Below are 19,430 nucleotides of genomic sequence, written 5' to 3'. Positions count from 1 at the left end.
CTATTGCTTTGTAGTTTGTGCGGCTTTTCGCCGTTGTTCTTCGTCTAAATTTATATAGTTCCAGGCTCGGTCCATCAGCTGGGAGTAAGTTTGTACTGGGTTTGTTATCAGGTTATCCCGGAAGGCCATCATTGTTGTGTTGTCTTTCATTGCATCTATCACAGTATCATCATTCAAATTTCCCACTTCGACCGCTTCTGCGTTGAATCGGCCGATATAACTCTGCAGACTTTCTCCTGGTTTTTGGTAGCAAAGTTTTAAGTCACTGGACTTTTTCTTTCGTTGTATGCTCGGTGCGAAATGTGTTCGGAAAGCTCTTGCCAGCTCGTCGAAGCTTCGGATAGAGCCTTCTTTTAGGCTTTGATACCAGATGGCAGCTGGTCCTTTTAGGGTAGTCGGGAAGAGTTTGCAGACGGCCGCTTCGGACAAACATTGTACCATCATGACCCCTTGTAAACAACTCAAGTGCGTGATCGGGTCCCCTGTTCCATTGTAATCGTCTAACTGCGGTGTTTTGTAGTTTAAAGGGAAGGGTTCTTCTCGTATTTCTGCCGACATTGGGTTTCCGATGTTCAGGAAACTTGTGTTTCTCGGCTCTTTCCTTCTACATTTTTCCATCTCGGTTCTGACTCTTTCGGTGATTTCTTGCTCCAAGTTCTTTTTCTTTGGTGAATTAGCGCCCGAGCTGTGTACGCTCTCTTCGATCTCAACCCGTTTTGGTGTCTTTTTATGTCCCTCTGGAGTTTTATGTCCGGTCTGTGCTGGCTCTGGGTTTTGTTCTCGTGGATTTTTCTCGCGGTTTGCTTCCTCAGGTGTTTTTTGGCCTTGGTAGAATTCCTGTGGGTAAGGTGGTGCGGTCGGTATGTATGGTGGAGTGGTAGTGTTATCCTGGGTTGCAGTTGGGGCTGTTGGCCGAGTATGGACCTGTTGTACCTGTTGAAGGAAAGCTAGCTGCCGAGTATGAAACTCGATGTATTCTTGGATTTGTGCTGGCGTAGGATTTTGGACTTCTGCGGTGGTTTGTCTAGGTGCGGGGGTGGTGTTTGGGGTGAATGCGAGGTTGATGGGGGTTACACCCGGTCTTAAAAAAGTTTGAGTGGTTTGGTGCATAGGGGTGGAGTATGATGTTGGGGGAATGTTACCCGACGATGGCATTCCCCACGGGTAATGAGTGGTAACCCCTGACATAGGGCTCGGGTGAATGCCTGCCATCGATGTAGTGACCGGGCAAAACGAGCTTTCGCCGGTAGCTCTTCTTGGTGGAGCGTTGAGCCCCTCTCCCGTTCTACTGCTTTGCGTATTATTGTCTCCGATTGCGGGATCATCTCCTTCTACTCTGCTCATCCTATTAGTTTCCAGAAGGATAGAAAGGGGGAAGCTTTCTTATTTTCTTTCCCACAGACGGCGCCAAATGATAACTTGTGATCTCGAATTGTATTTAGCTTCGATAGACACTTCAAGGCCGTACCTACAAGGTACAAAACAACCGTGAGAAGGGTGCCGGAAGGGGATTCCGGCAAACCACTCCGACGGTCTAGTTAGTAACTGTTTTAGTGAGAGAAAGAATAAGAAGTGAAAGGTGGTTAAGAGTTTAGAGAGAGAAAAAGAAATTAACCTTTTTACCTATTTTCCTTTTGCCTTTTATACTAATGTCTTTGTTCCTCTTTGTCTGGGCCGACAGGTCTGACTTCATTCTCTTTGTCTGTGCAGCTGTTTTGTCTGGAATGTCAGAGTACGTTCTGACAGATTTGTCCCGTGTGTTCGGAGTGGTTGTGCTCGGTGACTACCGGGATATGCTCATTTTTAGGTTGTCGCTCTGATCGGTTTGTGATGTTGGTTTGTTCCGGTTTATCCTTATTAGTTGTGTTTGGTGTACTTCGGTCAGTCCGAGATGTGTTGTGTGTCGCCCCTGGTGTGCTCTGTTTGTTATGTTTGACCTATCTCGGTGGGTCCGAGATGTGCTCCTTTGCTGTTCTCGGTCCGTTTATCTGTTTATCACTGACAAAACAATACGAGGAAGACAAACCAGAGAGATACCGCAGTAGAGGAGGAGATGACAGAACACAGAGATTTGGAAGAGGAAATAAGCCATTTGACTTCACACCTTTGAACAGAGCACTAGTGGAAATATTCAGCTGGATGAAGAACAATAGGGTCATGTACAATGCACCCAGAAAGCTACACCCAGACAAAGAGAGAGACAAGAGCAAGTATTGCAGATTCCATGAAGGATATGGCCATGACACAGATAGATGCTGGGAATTGAAACGGGAGATAGAACAGCTGATCCAGTCAGGAGTATAGAAGAAGTTCGTACGCACAGAAGGAAGTGCAGAAAAAAGAAAACCCGAACATGTGGAAAAAGAAGAGGCAAATAAAAGATTCAAAGAACCCATGGGCGTGATCAACATGATAGAAGGGGGGGAACCCTATTCAAAGGCACAGAAGAAGAAGATACGTAAGGGCGTGTACTCGATAAGTACTAGAGCGTCCGCAGAGGAGCTACCACTAGTCACCTTTGGACCAGAAGATGGGAGGCATGTGCAGGAACCGCACAACGACGCGCTAGTAATCAAAGCATTGATTAACAATTTTAGAGTAATGAGGATCCTGGTGGACGAAGGAAGCGCAGTTAACCTCCTTACCTTGCAAGTCTTTAGGGGGATAAGGGGATCGGTAACGGATCTCAGACAGGTTTCCGTGCCGTTGGTTGGCTTAGGAGGAAAGCCTATCAGACCAGAAGGAATGGTAGAGCTGGAGATAATTCTGGGAGAAGCAGAAGAAGGGCCACTGAAGACCATGACAACAGTTTTCAATGTAGTGGATATCCCTTTGGCATACAACGCCATTTTGGGAAGGCCTTTCCTGTACCAGTGTGGCGCGGTGACCAGCATCAGATGGCTGACACTTAAAATTCCGGACGAAGAAGGGATAGTAACCGTAAAAGGGAGCCAGTTAGCCGCACGAGAATGCAACTTGATCACTGAAGAAAAAGGCGAAAGTCTGAACATTGAGGCATTCCCTGAAGATCCAGAAGAAGAAGAAGGAGATAGGAATGCCCCAGTGGGCAACATGATGGAATTCCAGATCACCCAGAAAAAGGCAGTGATGACCGGGACAGAAATACCAGAGGCTGTGGCTGTAGAGATCAAAAGTGTATTGCAGAAGAATGGAGACACCTTTGCCGCAGATGCCTCAGAAGTGGTGGGAATAGACCCAGCGATAGCATCCCATAAATTGACTGTTTATAAAAACGCCAAACCAGTAGTACAGAAGAAGAGGCGGTTCGCAGAAGACCGTAGGAAGGTCATAGAGGAAGAGGTCAGGAAGTTGGAGGCAGCCAAGTTCATAAGGGAGGTAATGTACCCGGAATGGGTTGCTAACGTCGTCTTGGTGAAAAAAGCAAATGGAGGATATCGCATGTGCGTAGATTTCACGGATTTAAACAAAGCGTGCCCAAAGGACAGCTATCCGCTGCCGAATATCGATCAGCTGGTAGATTCAACAGCCTGCTACCAGCTGTATAGTCTCGCAGATGCCAAACAGGGTTATCATCAGATACCAATGAACGAAACAGATTAGGTGAAGATAGCTTTCACTACCGACTTGGGAACGTATTGTTACAACGTCATGCCATTTGGGCTGAAAAACGCTGGAGCAACGTACCAACGACTAGTGAACTTCATGTTTAAGGATCAACTGGGAAGGAACATAGAGGTCTATGTGGACGACTTGATCATAAAAAGCAGTACACCTGAAGAGCACGCCAAGGACTTGGAAGAAACTTTTGCGGTACTGAACAAATTTAACATGAAGCTGAATCCAGAGAAGTGCGCGTTTGGCATAAAAGCCAGGAAGTTCCTGGGGTACTTAGTGAGTCAGAGAGGCATAGAGGCGAACCCAGAAAAGATTCAAGCCATCCTAGACATGGTAGCACCGCGAAGCATCAGAGAAGTCCAGAAGCTAAACGGAAGGGTGACAGCGTTGGGGCGATTTGTTTCTTCGTCTGCGAAGAGATGTCTCCCCTTTTTCAAGCAACTGCGCAACATGAAACAGTTCGAATGGAATGAGGAATGTCAGAAAGCTTTCGAAGAATTGAAAGTCTTTTTGACCAGCCCACCGTTACTCAGTCGGCCAAAGGCAGGAGAAATTCTGTACTTGTACCTATCAGCAGGTAAAGAAACGATCGCGTCGGTACTAGTAAGAGAGGAAGAAAAAGAGCAGCTGCCCATTTACTACTCCAGCAGAACGTTGAAAGGCGCAGAGTTAAATTACCCGACAATTGACAAGTTGGCATTAATGGTGGTAGTAGCAGCGAAGAAGTTAAGGCCATATTTTCAAGGGCATACGGTCATCATACGCACTAACCAACCTCTGAGGAAGGCATTGCAGAGGCCGGAAACTTCGGGAAGGATGGTTAGCTGGTCCGTCCAGTTGGGGGAACATGATATATGATATGAGCCGAGGAAAACATTGAAGGCGCAAGCACTCGCAGACTTTGTAGTAGAGATGACGGAGAAACCAGACAATGAAGAACCCAGAGAAGCAGTTACTTGGAATCTCTACGTAGATGGAGCATCCAATGACCTCGGAGCGGGAGCAGGTGTTGTCTTGGAAGGACCAATGGGAATAACAATCGAGTATGCAGTGCACTTGACATTTAAAGCAACCAATAACATGGCAGGTATGATATCAATCCATCATTTAAATATACATACCATTTATCGCAATAAACTAATAGTACTGCAGAATACGAAGCTCTCATAACAGGACTGTCAATTGCGAAAGCAATGAAAACCGAAGTCCTACGAGTCCATAGCGATTCCCAGTTAGTCACAGGACAAATAGGAGGACAGTTCCAAGCAAAAGAGGCAAAGATGGCGAAATATATGGAGAAAGCAAAAGAACTCTTGAATGACATAGAGAGATTCGGAGGAGAATGGGAGATCTGCCCCATACCCAGAGAAGAGAACGCAGCCGCAGATGCAATCGCCAAAGCAGCAGCCGCAAAGAACCAGCGTTTCATGGAGATGAAAATGACAGAGGAGCGTTCGACTCCTTCCGTAGATACAGAGGAGGAAGTGCTACCTATAGAAGACGAACCACCCCGACAGCAGTAGCACAAAAGTCGGTTAAACAGCCAAAAATATAGGCATTCACATCCTTTCTATTCTCTTTTTGCTCAGACAGCAACCTATCGCGAACCCGTTGCACCTCCAAAAGAGAAGCGTCACGATCAGCAACTTTTCGCTCCAAGATCTTGCCTTTGTCAACAGCCGCTTGAAGAGAGTTTCTCAGCTTCTGCGTCTCCGCCTGCGTAGACTTTTGCAGAGATGCAAGCTCTTGTTCATACTTTTCCACCAAGTGATCCTTCTGCTGACGCAGAAGGGAGACACCTTGAACCACCTAAATAAATAATAGATAAGTCACGATAACAGAACAAGCAAAGTAAGAAGAAGAATAGGAAATTAACAAAATAAATACTTACATGAAGCAAGGAAGCATCAAACTTATCAAAAATGTCATCAACGGGTACCTGCCTCCACGCATCCATATCTCCATTCAACTGAAGAAACTGGGAATACAGACCAGACACATCCGCGTCATGAATGGACGCAGAACCAAGGTGCTCTTCAATCCAGGCGCGAGGATCAGGACACAAATCCAGGTCAAGCTTCCGGCATTTTGCAGACGCCTGTTTCAACCGAGTAGAGGGCTCAGGCACCTTTCTAGAGGAAGAATCCCCTTTCTTCATAGGAGGTTTGTTCAGCGCAGACTGCGACGCAGGCATTGTTTGAGAGCCCCCAGACGCAGTGGGTGTAGAAGAAGCAAGAGCAGACGCAGAAGGTGTTACACCAGGCAACTCCTCCACAACAATCTTGATGTCATCTAGATAGTTCATTTCTGGAGACACAGCAAGAGCAGATCAATACATATAACAAAAATTACAAAAAATGAGAGATTAGCATACCCTTTTCAGAAGAACTTAGATCCATAAGTGACGCAGATTCAGTAGGTTCGTGAGAAAGAGATTGGCTACCCGCACTAGGATCTGGGGATCCACCAGAATCATCCACAAGGGGAGCGTACTCAGGAAATAAGCGGGCCAAGTAATTGTTAACAAGGTCAGGAGCATTGAAACATTTGATGCGCGCAGCACCAATGAGCTGTTCCAGAAGAAGCAGATCCTTCTTCGGAGGTTTAGTAACAATAATTTTTAAAGGTTTGTCCAACCAAACAAGGGGAAAGGAAGCAAATGCATTTTCATGACCAACACAGAAAAACAAGTTTTGCCAACCCTTATTGAGTTTAGGAAGACCAGCAAGCAGACGCTTGCCACGAACAAAAGGAAGGTAAAGGTAAAACTCGTTGGCTCGCCGGGAAACATTGAACACTTCGGCCACTAAACCTAAGGTGGGAATAAGACCTTTATGATGAACCAGTTCAGCAAACGCACACAACAACCGGATAGCATTTGGATGAATTTGTCCTAGAGGTATTTTGTGGGTAAGAACGAAATCATGAAGGAAAGGAGTGAGAGGAAAGCGAAGACCACCTCGAAACTGTTCTTTATAAACGACAATACGATGGGCATCAGGGCGATAGTTAGCACTAAAGGATGGATCACAGGAATGCAGAGTGTAATCAAAGGGAGTGTCGTATGTCTCGCGTATACCAGAAAGCATACCGTCATCAATCTTAGAGGTAAACTCAACTAAATCCCTACGGTAATCTACAGTGGTCCCAGAAGAAGGAGTGGCAACACTAGAACAGTGCGAGTCATGATGCGAGGAAAATAAAAATAGAAAGGAGAAAGAAAATACCTGGTAAAAATAGAGGGGACGGTCGCCAAGAAAGAAAGAAGAAAATAGAAATTTGCAAGAAAGAAGGGAGAAAACAGAAACTTGAATGAAAGAAGTAATGGGAGAAAGAAGAAAGAGAAGCGGTTATAAGGAAAGGTAAGAAAGAACACGTGGAGAAGGGAGAGAGCATAAGAAACGGAAAGGACGGGTATTATTTGATTTTGATTTTCAAATTTTTGAAATTTCAAATAGTGGGCCACGCGGCATGAAAATAGGATAACTACTTCATAACTAAGGTTACCCTGCATTTAAGTTGTCCGGGTAATATTTCAAACAACCATAAATGATTGCGCTACGGAATAGAGAGGGGAGGGGCTAATGATGGATACGCAGTTGACCCCAGTACATATAGTCAAGCAAGCACAGTAGACAGCAGATACCGAGCAGTTGTCATTAGTCGGTAGACGCAGATCCTAACTGATCTGATCTTTGGAATCCGGGAAGATTGGGATTGACCCAATCCCTATTTTCCAGCATGAGTCCGAATTAAACACAATCACAAGAAGATGACCTTGAGTCGACTACTGAGAGAAGAGTCTATATAAATAGACCGAAGACCAAAGGTAAAACCCTAATTCATTCTCTTTAAACTACGTCATTTATCTTTGAACCTTACAAGGTATCTGACTTAGGCATCGGAGTGTGGTCGGACACAAACGTCCGACTCATTCTAACCTGTGTTCGTGATCTCAGGTTGATAAGAGAAGACCCTATCATTCGCAGAACCATCAGTATCCATTTCTGTAGCACGGATAATTAGGAGGGGTTTTCGCTCGGAAATATCAAAGTCAATATAATTGACTGCTTTGAAGGTATGGACCTATCCCATTCGCAAAACTGGTGCCCCTTAACTCGGCCACGATATATGTCTAGCAACGGAGAAAATATTCGGCAGCCTTCCGGCGTCGTTCTCCTTCAGTGCGATATTTAGTATATGTGGTGTAACGCTAATTATATATTCCGCGAGGAATAAGCGTTACAGAACATATACTATACATCCACCCGGAGAACAAACGCTGGAAACAACCGAATATTTTTCTACCGCTACTAGACATATATAATTTCGTGACCGAGCTACGGGAGGACCAGTTTTGCGAACTGTACAAACTGTACAATCCCGTGTCGTTCAATCGCTTGAACACACGGGACGGGAAATCTACGGCTAGGTTTACGATTTTATTCGGTGGGAATAAAATCGAGGTCATTTTAAACAGTTTATAAATTAACTAATAATAAATGAAAATAAAAAAAAATAACGGTACTTACTTGTTGTAGAGCAGAACCGCAACAGATACAAAGGAACAATAAGGAATCTCGGGCCGCTGCAACAAACTAACGTATATCACACTTATCCGCTGCAACAAACTAACAGATATATAATTAATAAGTATCTTTAATTTCTAGAAAAAATTGGGCAGCACTTCCCCTAAAAAATGAGCATCACCCATTTTTCAGGGAAGTCCTGCAAGCAAATTACAATTCACAAACCAAAATACAATCTACTTATAACGAACTTAATTAACTAATTAACTAATTAAATGAATTAACAAAATAAAAAGTTAACCTAAACTAAGCAAATTATCATAATTAAACAATTAATTAATCTAAAGTAATAATTTAACCTAATTCAACAATTAATTAACCTAAGAAAATAAAAAAGCAAATTAAATAATTTAAAAACTAATTAACCTAAAATAAAAAATAACATAATTAACTAATTAAATGAATTAACAAAATAAAAAGTTAACCTAAACTAAGCAAATTATCCTAACTAAACAATTATTAATATGTAATTTTACTAATTAAAAAATAATATATCCAATTAAAATTATTGAACCTAATTCAAATATATTTTTTAAAAACAGAAAATTAAACCTAGCTAATTCAATAACCTAATCCTATTTTAATTTAGTTAACATTTTAATTAGAATATTATTTATATTCATTATTAAAAGTTAATAAAAATTAACAAAAAATAATTAAAATAACTAACCTATTGTGACTGGCCGGTGGCAGGCAACGGCAGGCGGCGGCAGGCGGCGGCAGGCGGCGGCAAGCGGTGGCAAGCGACGGCAGGTGGTGGCAGCGGCTGTTGAGCAGAGGAGAAGATGAAAAACGCCACAAAAAGGGAGGAACCGCCGGTGAGGAAGATGGGGATGCCGGAAAATGAGAGGATTCGCCGAAAATGGAGGAAAATGAGAGGATTCGCCGGAAATGAGATGAAAAACGGAGGCCAGAAATGAGTTCGTTTTTCTTTCTTTCAAACTGCTGATGAGAGCAGAAGAAGAAACCTGTTCGTTTCATTTAGGTTAATAATTAGCGACGGATTGTAACTATCCATCGCTAAGTATTAACCTAAATGATACGCAGCGTTCTGGTAATAAATTAGCGACGGATAGTTACAATCCGTCGCTAATTTCTTTGCCAGAACGCTGCATTTTGACCACTGCAAAGGTTAGCGACGGAATTGACTCTCCGTCGCTAAAATTGGCAGGGAAAAATAGGTGCCAGGGCTTCCCGCCAAGATCCCGCCAATTTGGTGACGGACTAGCGACGGATAATCCGTCGCTACGCACTATCAGCGACGGATGGTATATCTGTCGCTAAGTCCGTCGCTAAAAGAGTCATATAGCGACGGAAATACCTTCCGTCGCTAATGTCCGTTGCGAATTGCCTGTTTTTTAGTAGTGCCTAATGTTTACCTCAAGATCCGAATTTACCCTTAGATTAAACACTGATTTAAATTGTTTTTTAATAAAAATTGAAGAATTTTTTTTAAAATTTTTACACTCCGTAACTACGGGAAATTCACCGGATCAAAAATTGAGGGACTTTTTTGAAATTTTTACATATTATACTACATATTATAGCGCATACACATATACTAAACTAGCTCGTATAATTGTTTTAAATTAATTAATCCTTTATTTAGTAAATAAGTAAATTGTGTCATTAATATATTTCCATACCTAACTAGGTTTAACTTTTATTATTATATAAAAAAAATTCACGACTGATATTTAATATTATGTTGAAATAGACTCAATTATTTTTATTAATTGAATGAAGTTAAATTTAATTTTTTTTTTATTTTTTATGATAGTTTTTGAATGAAAATTATAATTTTTTTTATCCCTCCAAGAAAAAATCCTAGCTTCGTCCCTGTATATAGTTAGTATCTTGATGTGCACCATATATTGGGCAGCATGTGTGCCTAATAAATTTTGAGACCACATAAAAATCTATGACACACGAGAATGTCTCCCGTGTTGCGCGCGTCTGACACACAGTTTGAAGCACGCTCAGTTAATAGAAAGTGGAGACCAAGAAAAGAGAATCTTAACTGGTTACACGAGTTGGTCTATATGAATCACCTTTTGTGTAATCCTAAAAGTTACTTCTTCTTTTCACAATTTTATTACTATGAGTGGAGCGGAGTTTGGGACCGCTCTTTTAGGCTATTGGCTGACTTCAGATCTAATTAGATTTTAAAAAATAGTTGTCACACCCAAAATATTGAGCCGAGACCGGCGCTAGGGAACGGGAGTGGTAGCTCCGGAACCCGTAGCAAGCCTAAAACCACTATAAATTTTTCGCAGATATAATACAATATATACACAAACGGAAGCTAATATATATATATATATATACACAAATATTTACACTAGTTATTATGATATCCACGTGGGCTCTAGGTACTATACCTCGTACAAACTGGCCTCACGGGTTTATATACATACTAGTGTATTAAAACATATCACCGGCATCTGGTGCCATGAACAAAACATCTCGTACTTAGCTTACAAAACATATACACAAAGACAACAAGTAAAACATATAACCCAAAATGTACTGCTGTCCAAACTACGACTATGTCGACACAAGACCACTACTGCAGCACTACGAAAGTCGAGAACTATACATGACAGGCTGACTTCCAAATCCCCAAAAGTTGGCTTCTAGCTAAGTCCAAACACTAAGCACCTGAAAGACATCAAAAGTGAGGGGTCAATATTTGGAAAAATATTGAGTGTGCTTGCATTTTACTAACGGTATTATTATAACAAAACATAACATCGCATTTCAAATAAACATTAATATAAAAATACATATAAACAAGTATTTGATCCGCTCGAGACTAAAATCCCAAAACATGACACGGCTTACAAATACTCAGATCAGAATTAATCCAAAAGGTCCGACCCGGGAGTGTTCACACTCAACCACGTCAGCCGTGACCAATCTCTTAATCCCAAAGTGTGGGTCCAACCCACTAGATACGGGGCTCAGGTTACTTTAATCGAGTTCTCGCTTGTATCGCATTCATATATCCAACTTCGAAATTCATATTCATAATCATATATATATATATATATATATATATATATATATATATATATATATATATATATATATATATATATATATATATATATATATATATATCAAATCTTTACTCATATTCAAACACTCTAGACTGACTCGATTACTGGTGATCACACAGCCTATTGACACCCAATATGTAGCTAGTTTCTTCGGATCTCATACTAGTCTCTCGTATATAAACTTGATAGAAACAAATAATATTTCAACAAATCATATATAATACGATGCGTATAATTAATATGTGTAAATTATAATATCAAATAACTTTATTAAATAATACTCGAAAGTAAAGTGCAACTCACAGTGACCGCTATCCAATCAACAATATACTCGATATGCTGGTGTAGACACCTATTTTTCGGACAGGTAAAAAGTGATAAGGAACTGAAGCGTCCAATGATGATTTCCAGAGAAATCTGTCCGGGTGACGAGCTTTTGATTTTCTTGCTGGAATCTAAGCAGGCGTAATCTATGCACAATTGTAAACTTGGAGGATTAAAACGTAATTAGGCGTGAATAGCCCATAAAAATCCAAAGAGATTGTAATCTAAGTCTAGAAATTGGACTAATTGCCATATCTTAGAAGTTTATGGGCCAATTTGCAAGTTTGACAGACTGGAATTGACCCTAACCAAACCCATAGGACCCTAGTAACCTTTTTTTATATTTTTAGGCACCAAAATAGACTTTTAGAACCTTTTTACTTAGCCACCAAGTGTAAATACGAATTAAATATGTAAAATCCTAATTAAATAATTAAAACCTAATCCTAAATGCATATAGACTTATCACTTAACTCTTCTTCCACCCTTAACCAAACTCTAGCTAGGACGAACCCATAAATGCACATAAGCTAACCCTAAACCTAATTAAACACTATAAATACAGCCTTAAGCAAGCCTTGCAAAAGGTGGCACACAAACCCTAAAAATAAACAGTAGAGTTCGGCCGCCACCACACACACACACTAAAGTCTAGTCCTGAAAACACTAAGAACGCTTTGATTCTCCAAGAACGCAGCGCAAGCACCAGATTCGAAGCCGGATTCCACATCCACTTTGTTGGCAAACGAGCCAAGGACTCAGAACTGTACTTCTGAGGACCCTCAATACCGTTCTTTTGATTTTTCCATAAATATTGCATATATGATTGCCATAATTGTTGTAGTTATATTTAGGTTGCATGTTTAGATTATTTGCTTATTTGTCATTAAAATAGCTTTAATTAACTAATTCGATGCTTTCAACAATTGCCATAAAATTCGATGATAGACATGTTAAATTGCTGTAATTAATCATGTTTAAGCTCAAATACATAAATCCAGTTAATTTAGAGCTCTTAGAATGCATGTTTTTAGGAGATCTTAGCTAGTTTTGTCATGAAAACTTTACAAAACGAGTTGCTGCCAAGAAAAATAATTTTTCATAGATGAGCTTTAAACACTCCAATTATGTGTTTTTTGGATTCCTTGTTCGATTTTATGCTGTTTTGACTACTTTTTCATGAAAAAAAGAGCTAAAACGAGTGAGAACGAAGCAAAACAAAACAACCCCTGAAACTGCCGACGAACCGTCGCCCGCCGCCACTTAAGCCGACGGCGCCGACGGGATAAAGTGGCTGCGCCGCCATAATAAACTGCCGGCGCCGCCAGGTTAAACTGGCGCCGTGCTCATAGTTCTTCAGCTCCCCAGATTTGCTCACAGATCCTTCCAAACGCGATCCGAACTTTAAAACGTGTTTTCGGGCTCATCCGGACTCCAAATCAGGCCTAGTTTGAACCCAGACGTAGATAATTTAGTGCAGATTCATATTATGTATTGTAACGGGCCAGACCCGATGTAAAATGGACTCATAAGTCCAAATATGTAACATAGTGTATAAACCGGCCCACGAACTCGAGGCCCAACAAACTAGCAACTTCCAGAGCCGATTCCGGGCTAACCCGAACTTAGAATCGACTCCGGATCAAACCAGTAGAGCCGGATCAACGAGACGCACAACTCCCGCTATCTGACCAGAATGATGGTCAAAACCCGCACTAGTCCCAGGCACTCAAAGTCAACGAGGTTTAAAAGTATCGCTAACCTTGTATGTATATCCAACTGCCCTTGAGCATGCTAGCATGTTTACTGCTTTCCAAAAGCATCCAAATCCAATAATGAACTGGTTAAAAGACACTCAAAATTGGCCATTAATGCAAATCCACCCCATCACTTAGACATTGTAGGACTAATACAAAAAAGTGGTAACGGTTGTATAGGCTTTTCAAGACTCACCTAATAAAATCAATCAATCACATTTATACATCCAGTTTTAGGCTTTGTGCATGTAATCAATCCAGACCAGGCAGACTTATGATTATTTGCTAGAAACCTTTAAGGTTAGATGTATGTTTAGGAGTACCTGCTACTTGCCTCAAATGCCAGTCCAGATCGAGTCATATGCGCGTCAAACGTGTTTACTACTTTCATCACTGTTTATTTACAACTTTCATATCCTGCGAACTGCATATATTGTTGAGATGAGATATAAAACGAATATGTCCAAAAAATAAAGCCGGTAACTGATAAGCCAAGCACGTGAGACTCGAGGAGGTCCACAAACCCTTGTCTTTGGTCCGATGCACGATAGTCTACCCAAGGCGAGTAAGGCTATCCAGTCGGTTAAAAGGCATTTCCTAGTTGAACTAGGTGGCGACTCCATTTTTCAAACCAATTCCAGATCGAGAAGTCAGCCATAAGCCTTGGGCGAGCGGCCCCCGAACCCCGCTCCGGTCACAGTGGGGATTAAAATCAACTGCTTTTAAAACATAGACATAAAAATGTTTTCAGAATTGTTTTCAAAAACGGTTGCCATGGACCTAAACCGCACGATTTGCGCCTTATCTATCACCGGCTTTATTTTCCAGACATATTCGCACCTGTTGCATTGCATTTGAAACTTCTCTTCTCATCTCTCTAGGAGTCCCTATCCAGCCCCGATACTCATAGCCGCTCTCACGCTCTGGCTTTGCACTCCACTGCCCAAAACGTCTTATGCAGAGTAGTATCACTCACAGCCCAGTACCTTGGTCGTTTGTACTCATGATTGAGGAGACCTGTCAAAGGTATATTTGTCTGTGGGAGCCTTAAACCTGTTACTACCAAAACCCAATAACTCAGCCCACATGCATTCTAGCTTAGATACTACCCTCTAGGATCAACCTAATATAATGATTGTACTTGAGGCATGACTGTCAATGTAATGATTCTAAATCCCATGTTTCAAAAACTACTATTCAATCTCAGTCTTAGGTCCGGCCTAACAAATTTTCCAGTTTCAAAACCAGATTTTCAAAACTTCCAGTTAGGACAGACCTAAAAGAAACGAATTCATTAAGTGATATACCTTCGGTTAATCAAACCTCCAATAACCAGTCTAGTGAAAACTCCTTTCGCTAGATACAGCCGCAAGGCTAAATCAAATTTCAGATTTCAAAACGGACTTCCACGTCCACCCTTCATGTTTTCAAACTCCATCCATAAACGGATTTAAAATCATTACATCGACAAATGCTGTCTATCTGCTTTAGAAATGCTAGAAGAGAGCATTTTGCAGGAACGTCGACTCTTGCATTGCGATGCGAGGGTCCAGACCAAAATACCTAGGAATAAACCTCGCCCGGAACACGTGTGTGGGAGAAATAAGGTTGAAAGGAACGATGTGTCTCTGTGATATCAAACTTTTCTATGTGCCAAACTTGCTGTGTGCCATGTGTTCAAAACTAACCCTGCATTTCATGCATCTCATGCATCTAGAATATAAAATGTCATATACTAACCCCTTGTGGACGCAGCCATATAGGAAATATATCTCTGACTCCTACTCACTGACATCTCCAAAATGACGCACTACGATATCAAGAACCAGGCCGCCGCGCAAGCCGAGACAAGACAATCTGCTCCAGAGTTTGAGCCGATCACAGAGGAAAGGAATCAGAATGTCATCCCTCTGAGCGCTCGATTGGGTACCCAGACAGCATCCGTGATACCAAGCATCAGTCAAGTGCTAGCTGAAGCCAGGACATGGTAGCAACCAGAATATGAGTTTGCACTTCAAATGGGGCGAGAGATGAGGAATCAACCCTGCATTTCAAAATTACTTGAGAAGAGGGCTAAAAGGAAAAAGTGTCAAGAAGAGTCTGTAGGATCAAGTGGAGGGGCAGATGAAAGAGATCAATCATTCCCCAAGACCCACAAGAAAGATTCCAAAGAGGAGGAGTACGTACCCTCTTTCAAATTGAGAAAACCACCCGCCTCTGTTTTCAGAAGACTGATAGAATCACTGCCATCAGAAGAGTTTTGCAAAGAGACTGGATACTCAATAGAGCAGTATAGAGGCTTGGAGCATTATGCACGGGCCACCGAAGGGAATGCCGTCAAACGAGAGGAGTTAGAGAGTCTAAGAGCTAACATGGTTGCTGAATTGAGGACCGAGATGGAAGTCTTCAAGCGTGAGATAAGAAATGAAGTCGCAGCCATGTTCGAAAATGTGAACAAACAACTTGTTGTGTCAAGAATGCCCATGGAAGAATGGTACAACGCCCAAAAGAGGATAAAAAAGGGCTAAACACGCAAGGGGCTCTTAACAGGAGGTTCTCCAAGTTTGAGGAACCCCTATCTGTCATATTCAAAGAATTGAGAGCTCTCAACCTGATAGAGCCAATAACAACAAGGACGGTACCTGATCCAAGTAGGCCAAGCTATATCGCCGATGCATACTGCCAGCTGCACCAAATTAGAGGACATCATACAGATCATTGCATCACTCTCCAGTATAAGATTCAAGACCTGATTGACAGTGGGATCATCTCAGAGCATTGAAGAGACAAGAAGCAATGGCACCGCCCGTGCTTGGGCCATTCTTGGAGATCTGTTCTCCTCGACTATCTTTACCGTTTTCAGGTTTTATTTCAATTTTCCATTACTTGAACAATTATGAACAATCTGCTTTATTCATTTTTCATTAAAAATCCAGAGTCAATGATGAATTATATTTTGCTCATTTATGTGATGTCTTGCCTGATGAACATGTTATTTTCAATAGCCATATATGCGTCCATTGATGAGACTGAGCTATGTGGTTAGCTCATTCAATAACCGGTATAAAGAAGTGTATAACTTCTAGAGATAATTCTGTCGCAAGAGACTTTACTCCTGAATCATGAGAAAAACCGGATAGCTGTCTTAAAAGGATAACGGCTTGCGGGGTAGTACCCATTAGAGAACTCTCACAGGTCTCTTGGCATAAAATGATTTGGTCACAAACCGGAAGACTTACGCGACTCAAAGACGTCCAGCAGTAGAGGCACACGTTAGAACGGACGTCTAGCCCGGATAGGAATCACCACCAACAACGAAGTCCACCACCAAGCAGCAGCCCACCTATCTACGAGAGCGGGACGATATAAAGAGTGGAAGAAGGAGTGCACTACAAGACCTCCTCTGTACGCCTGAGAGCCGCATAAGACGCTCATAAAAAATAATCAAATCTAGAAAATCTGCAAGAACTAATTGACGACAGGAGTACGGCCCCTTGAAATAGAAAGTATCACAATTGTACCGGTTGTTCAATGAGTTAGCAATATAGATCTCTTATCAAGCATGCATGCCATGATTATTGACCAGCGCATGTACTTAGAAAGGACAGACAAACGACCGTAAATTGTAAAGCACAATCTTTGAGACAATGGAAAATAATGATAATAATCAGATACACTTCCCAGTAGCGCCATGTAATCGTTGAAATGCTCAAATATTTTCGAAACGGAAACCAAACAAATCTTACAGGGCTAAGCCTCATATTCAAAAAAGATGAATAGAGTATCCGTTCTCTTTGCTGGAACATCCAATCTCCCATTAAAAAAAACGAAATGCTCCAATGAGGGGACAAATCAGAGTCCGGAATGGAAGGTTAACAAAAAGCATAACCAATCTTCGCAAAATGCAAAGCTCAGAGATTTACAGTGCAGAATCTGGGGGCATCAAGACCACCATGGGATCTCACGAGACGACGAGCTCCCAACAATCAAAACATGACAATATGGTTTCTAGTCATCCATAACAACTAAATTGAGCATCATAGAGTTCAAAAGTAGAAATGGCCTCAGCTCACCTCACGAACAACAGTCCCTCAAAAAAAATTATTATTTATGGAATTAATCAACAACATTACGAAAGCTCATGGGGGCGTATCCGTATTTGGCGGAGTAGGCGTATAGAAAACCTCCGCCAAGGAAAGAAGGGCATGAATAGGAATCGAGAGCATGGAACAGTAGAGCGGAATATCGGAAATTGTAAACCACTCGAACAATATCGTTTTCCAATATGTTTTTCCAGAAGCACTATTAATAGTTGAATGCGCATAAACTATCATGGAAATTACAGACTGATTTGTCCAAAGCCAGACTGCAGGGCCAGATTGAGCAAAGCGAGAGGAAGACTCTTCATTGAACCATCCAGTTCCCCACTAGAAAACTGAATGCTTTAATGAGGGGGCAATACTGAGTCTACAATAGATAAGCTCGGAAAATGAAAAATTGGGCCAATTTTTGCAAATTTGAACTCCCGTCAAGGCCTAGAATACCGAGTCCAAAATGGACAAGAACAGAAAATGAAAAATAGGGCCAGTTTTCGCAAATTTGGACACCCCGAAAAGGCTCATAAATCTCCATAATTATAGTGTATCAGAAACTTGATGGGAAACAAACTCCTTCATTAATAGACAACAAGGTGCAGAAGACTTCCTCATCAGGACAATCATAAGGCAGAAGATTTTCTTAGCCAGACAGCGGGGTGCAGAAGATTTCTTCAGCCAGACAACAGGGGGCGGAAGACTTCCTCATCCGGACAGCAGGGGGCATAAGAATTCCTTAGCCAAACAATCAAGGGGCCGAAGACTTCCTCAGCCAGACAGTATGAGCCGAAAACTTCCTCAGCTAGACAATAAGGGGCAGAAGATTTTCTCAGCCAGACAGCAGGGGGCGGAAGACTTCCTCAGCCGGACATCAGGGGGCAGAAGACTTTCTCATCAGGACAGTCATGAGACAGAAGACTTTCTCAGCCAGACAGCGGGGGGCATAAGATTTCTTCAGCCAGACAGTAGGGGGCGGAAGACTTCCTCAGCCGAACAGCAGGGGGCAGAAGACTTCCTTGGCCAGACAATAGGGGGCAGAAAACTTCCTCAGCTAGACAGTAGGGGGCAGACTCTCTTAGACAAATAACATCAGAGGGCGGAAGAACTCTTTTCTATCCGAATTTTGGAGAATTAAGGTCCCCACCACTCTACTAAAACTGCCGCCAAAATCCAAAGACGAAAATCTGGATAGTAAAGGGACTATCGGAATCCCCACAACTGGCTTTCAGCCTCTTACAGAATTAAGCACAAGCCTCAAACCTCCTACAAAATCAGCATAGGCCTAGAAACTCCAGAAGCAAGATACGCCTCGAAAACCACATGCAACATGCCTCTACTACCCGGAGAAGGAAATCCGGATGATAGCAAACGTCAGAGTCCTCTTAATAGGCCTATTGTAGAGTCAAAATAGCCATGCCATCGCTATCCTGAGATGAAATCCCAGATGACAGGGGGCATCAAATCCCTCACCCCAGATAGTAGGAGGATTAACCCCATTATTCCAAAAAGATCCTCAAGAAACACGAGTTGCAAGCCTTTACAACTTGGAATATGCGCCATGCCATTACTATCCTGAGTTGGAAATCCGGATAGCTAGGGGCATCGAAACCCTCGTCATAGGTGTCAGGCCTTCTACTCATCTAAAAGCATTATGCCTCTACCATCCTACAAAAAACATCCGGGTAGCACGGGGCATCAAAGACCTTGAGAAAGGCGTTGACCCTCCTACCACAGGAGAAATCAAGACAGGCTTCCAGCCCCCTTCCCCCATAAGCATGCAGAAAAGGCACCGGGCCTTCCTCCAAGAGATAAAACAGGTTGCCGACCTCCTACCTCCAAAAGTACCCGAGACAAGCGTTGGGCCTCTTCCCTAGAATCAAGACGAGAGTATCTAAACATAGGCGTGATGCCTCTACTATCCTGAGATAGAAATATGGATAATAGAGGGCATCAGACCCCTCTCTATGAAAGTTAACAAACCTCTACTACTACACAACAAGGGGCATC

General features: G+C 42.1%; 1 protein-coding gene across 1 annotated transcript; it reads right to left on the bottom strand.

Moving 5' to 3' along the window:
• LOC130014964 (uncharacterized) lies at positions 1-1,344 on the bottom strand. The gene has a single exon (XM_056104142.1). The coding sequence runs from the start codon at positions 1,342-1,344 to the stop codon at positions 1-3; it is 1,344 nt and encodes a 447-aa protein (XP_055960117.1).
• Positions 1,345-19,430: the final 18,086 nt, after the last annotated feature.

Source organism: Mercurialis annua, linkage group LG8 (genome assembly GCF_937616625.2).
Source record: "Mercurialis annua linkage group LG8, ddMerAnnu1.2, whole genome shotgun sequence".
Taxonomy (NCBI): Eukaryota; Viridiplantae; Streptophyta; class Magnoliopsida; order Malpighiales; family Euphorbiaceae; genus Mercurialis; species Mercurialis annua.
The sequence above is the reverse complement of the archived record's forward strand: the minus strand, read 5'-3'. Positions and strand labels throughout refer to the sequence as shown.

Bases quoted from the DNA above. Each gene is read 5' to 3' on its own strand.
- LOC130014964 (XM_056104142.1), bottom strand. From the start codon at position 1,344: ATGAGCAGAGTAGAAGGAGATGATCCCGCAATCGGAGACAATAATACG.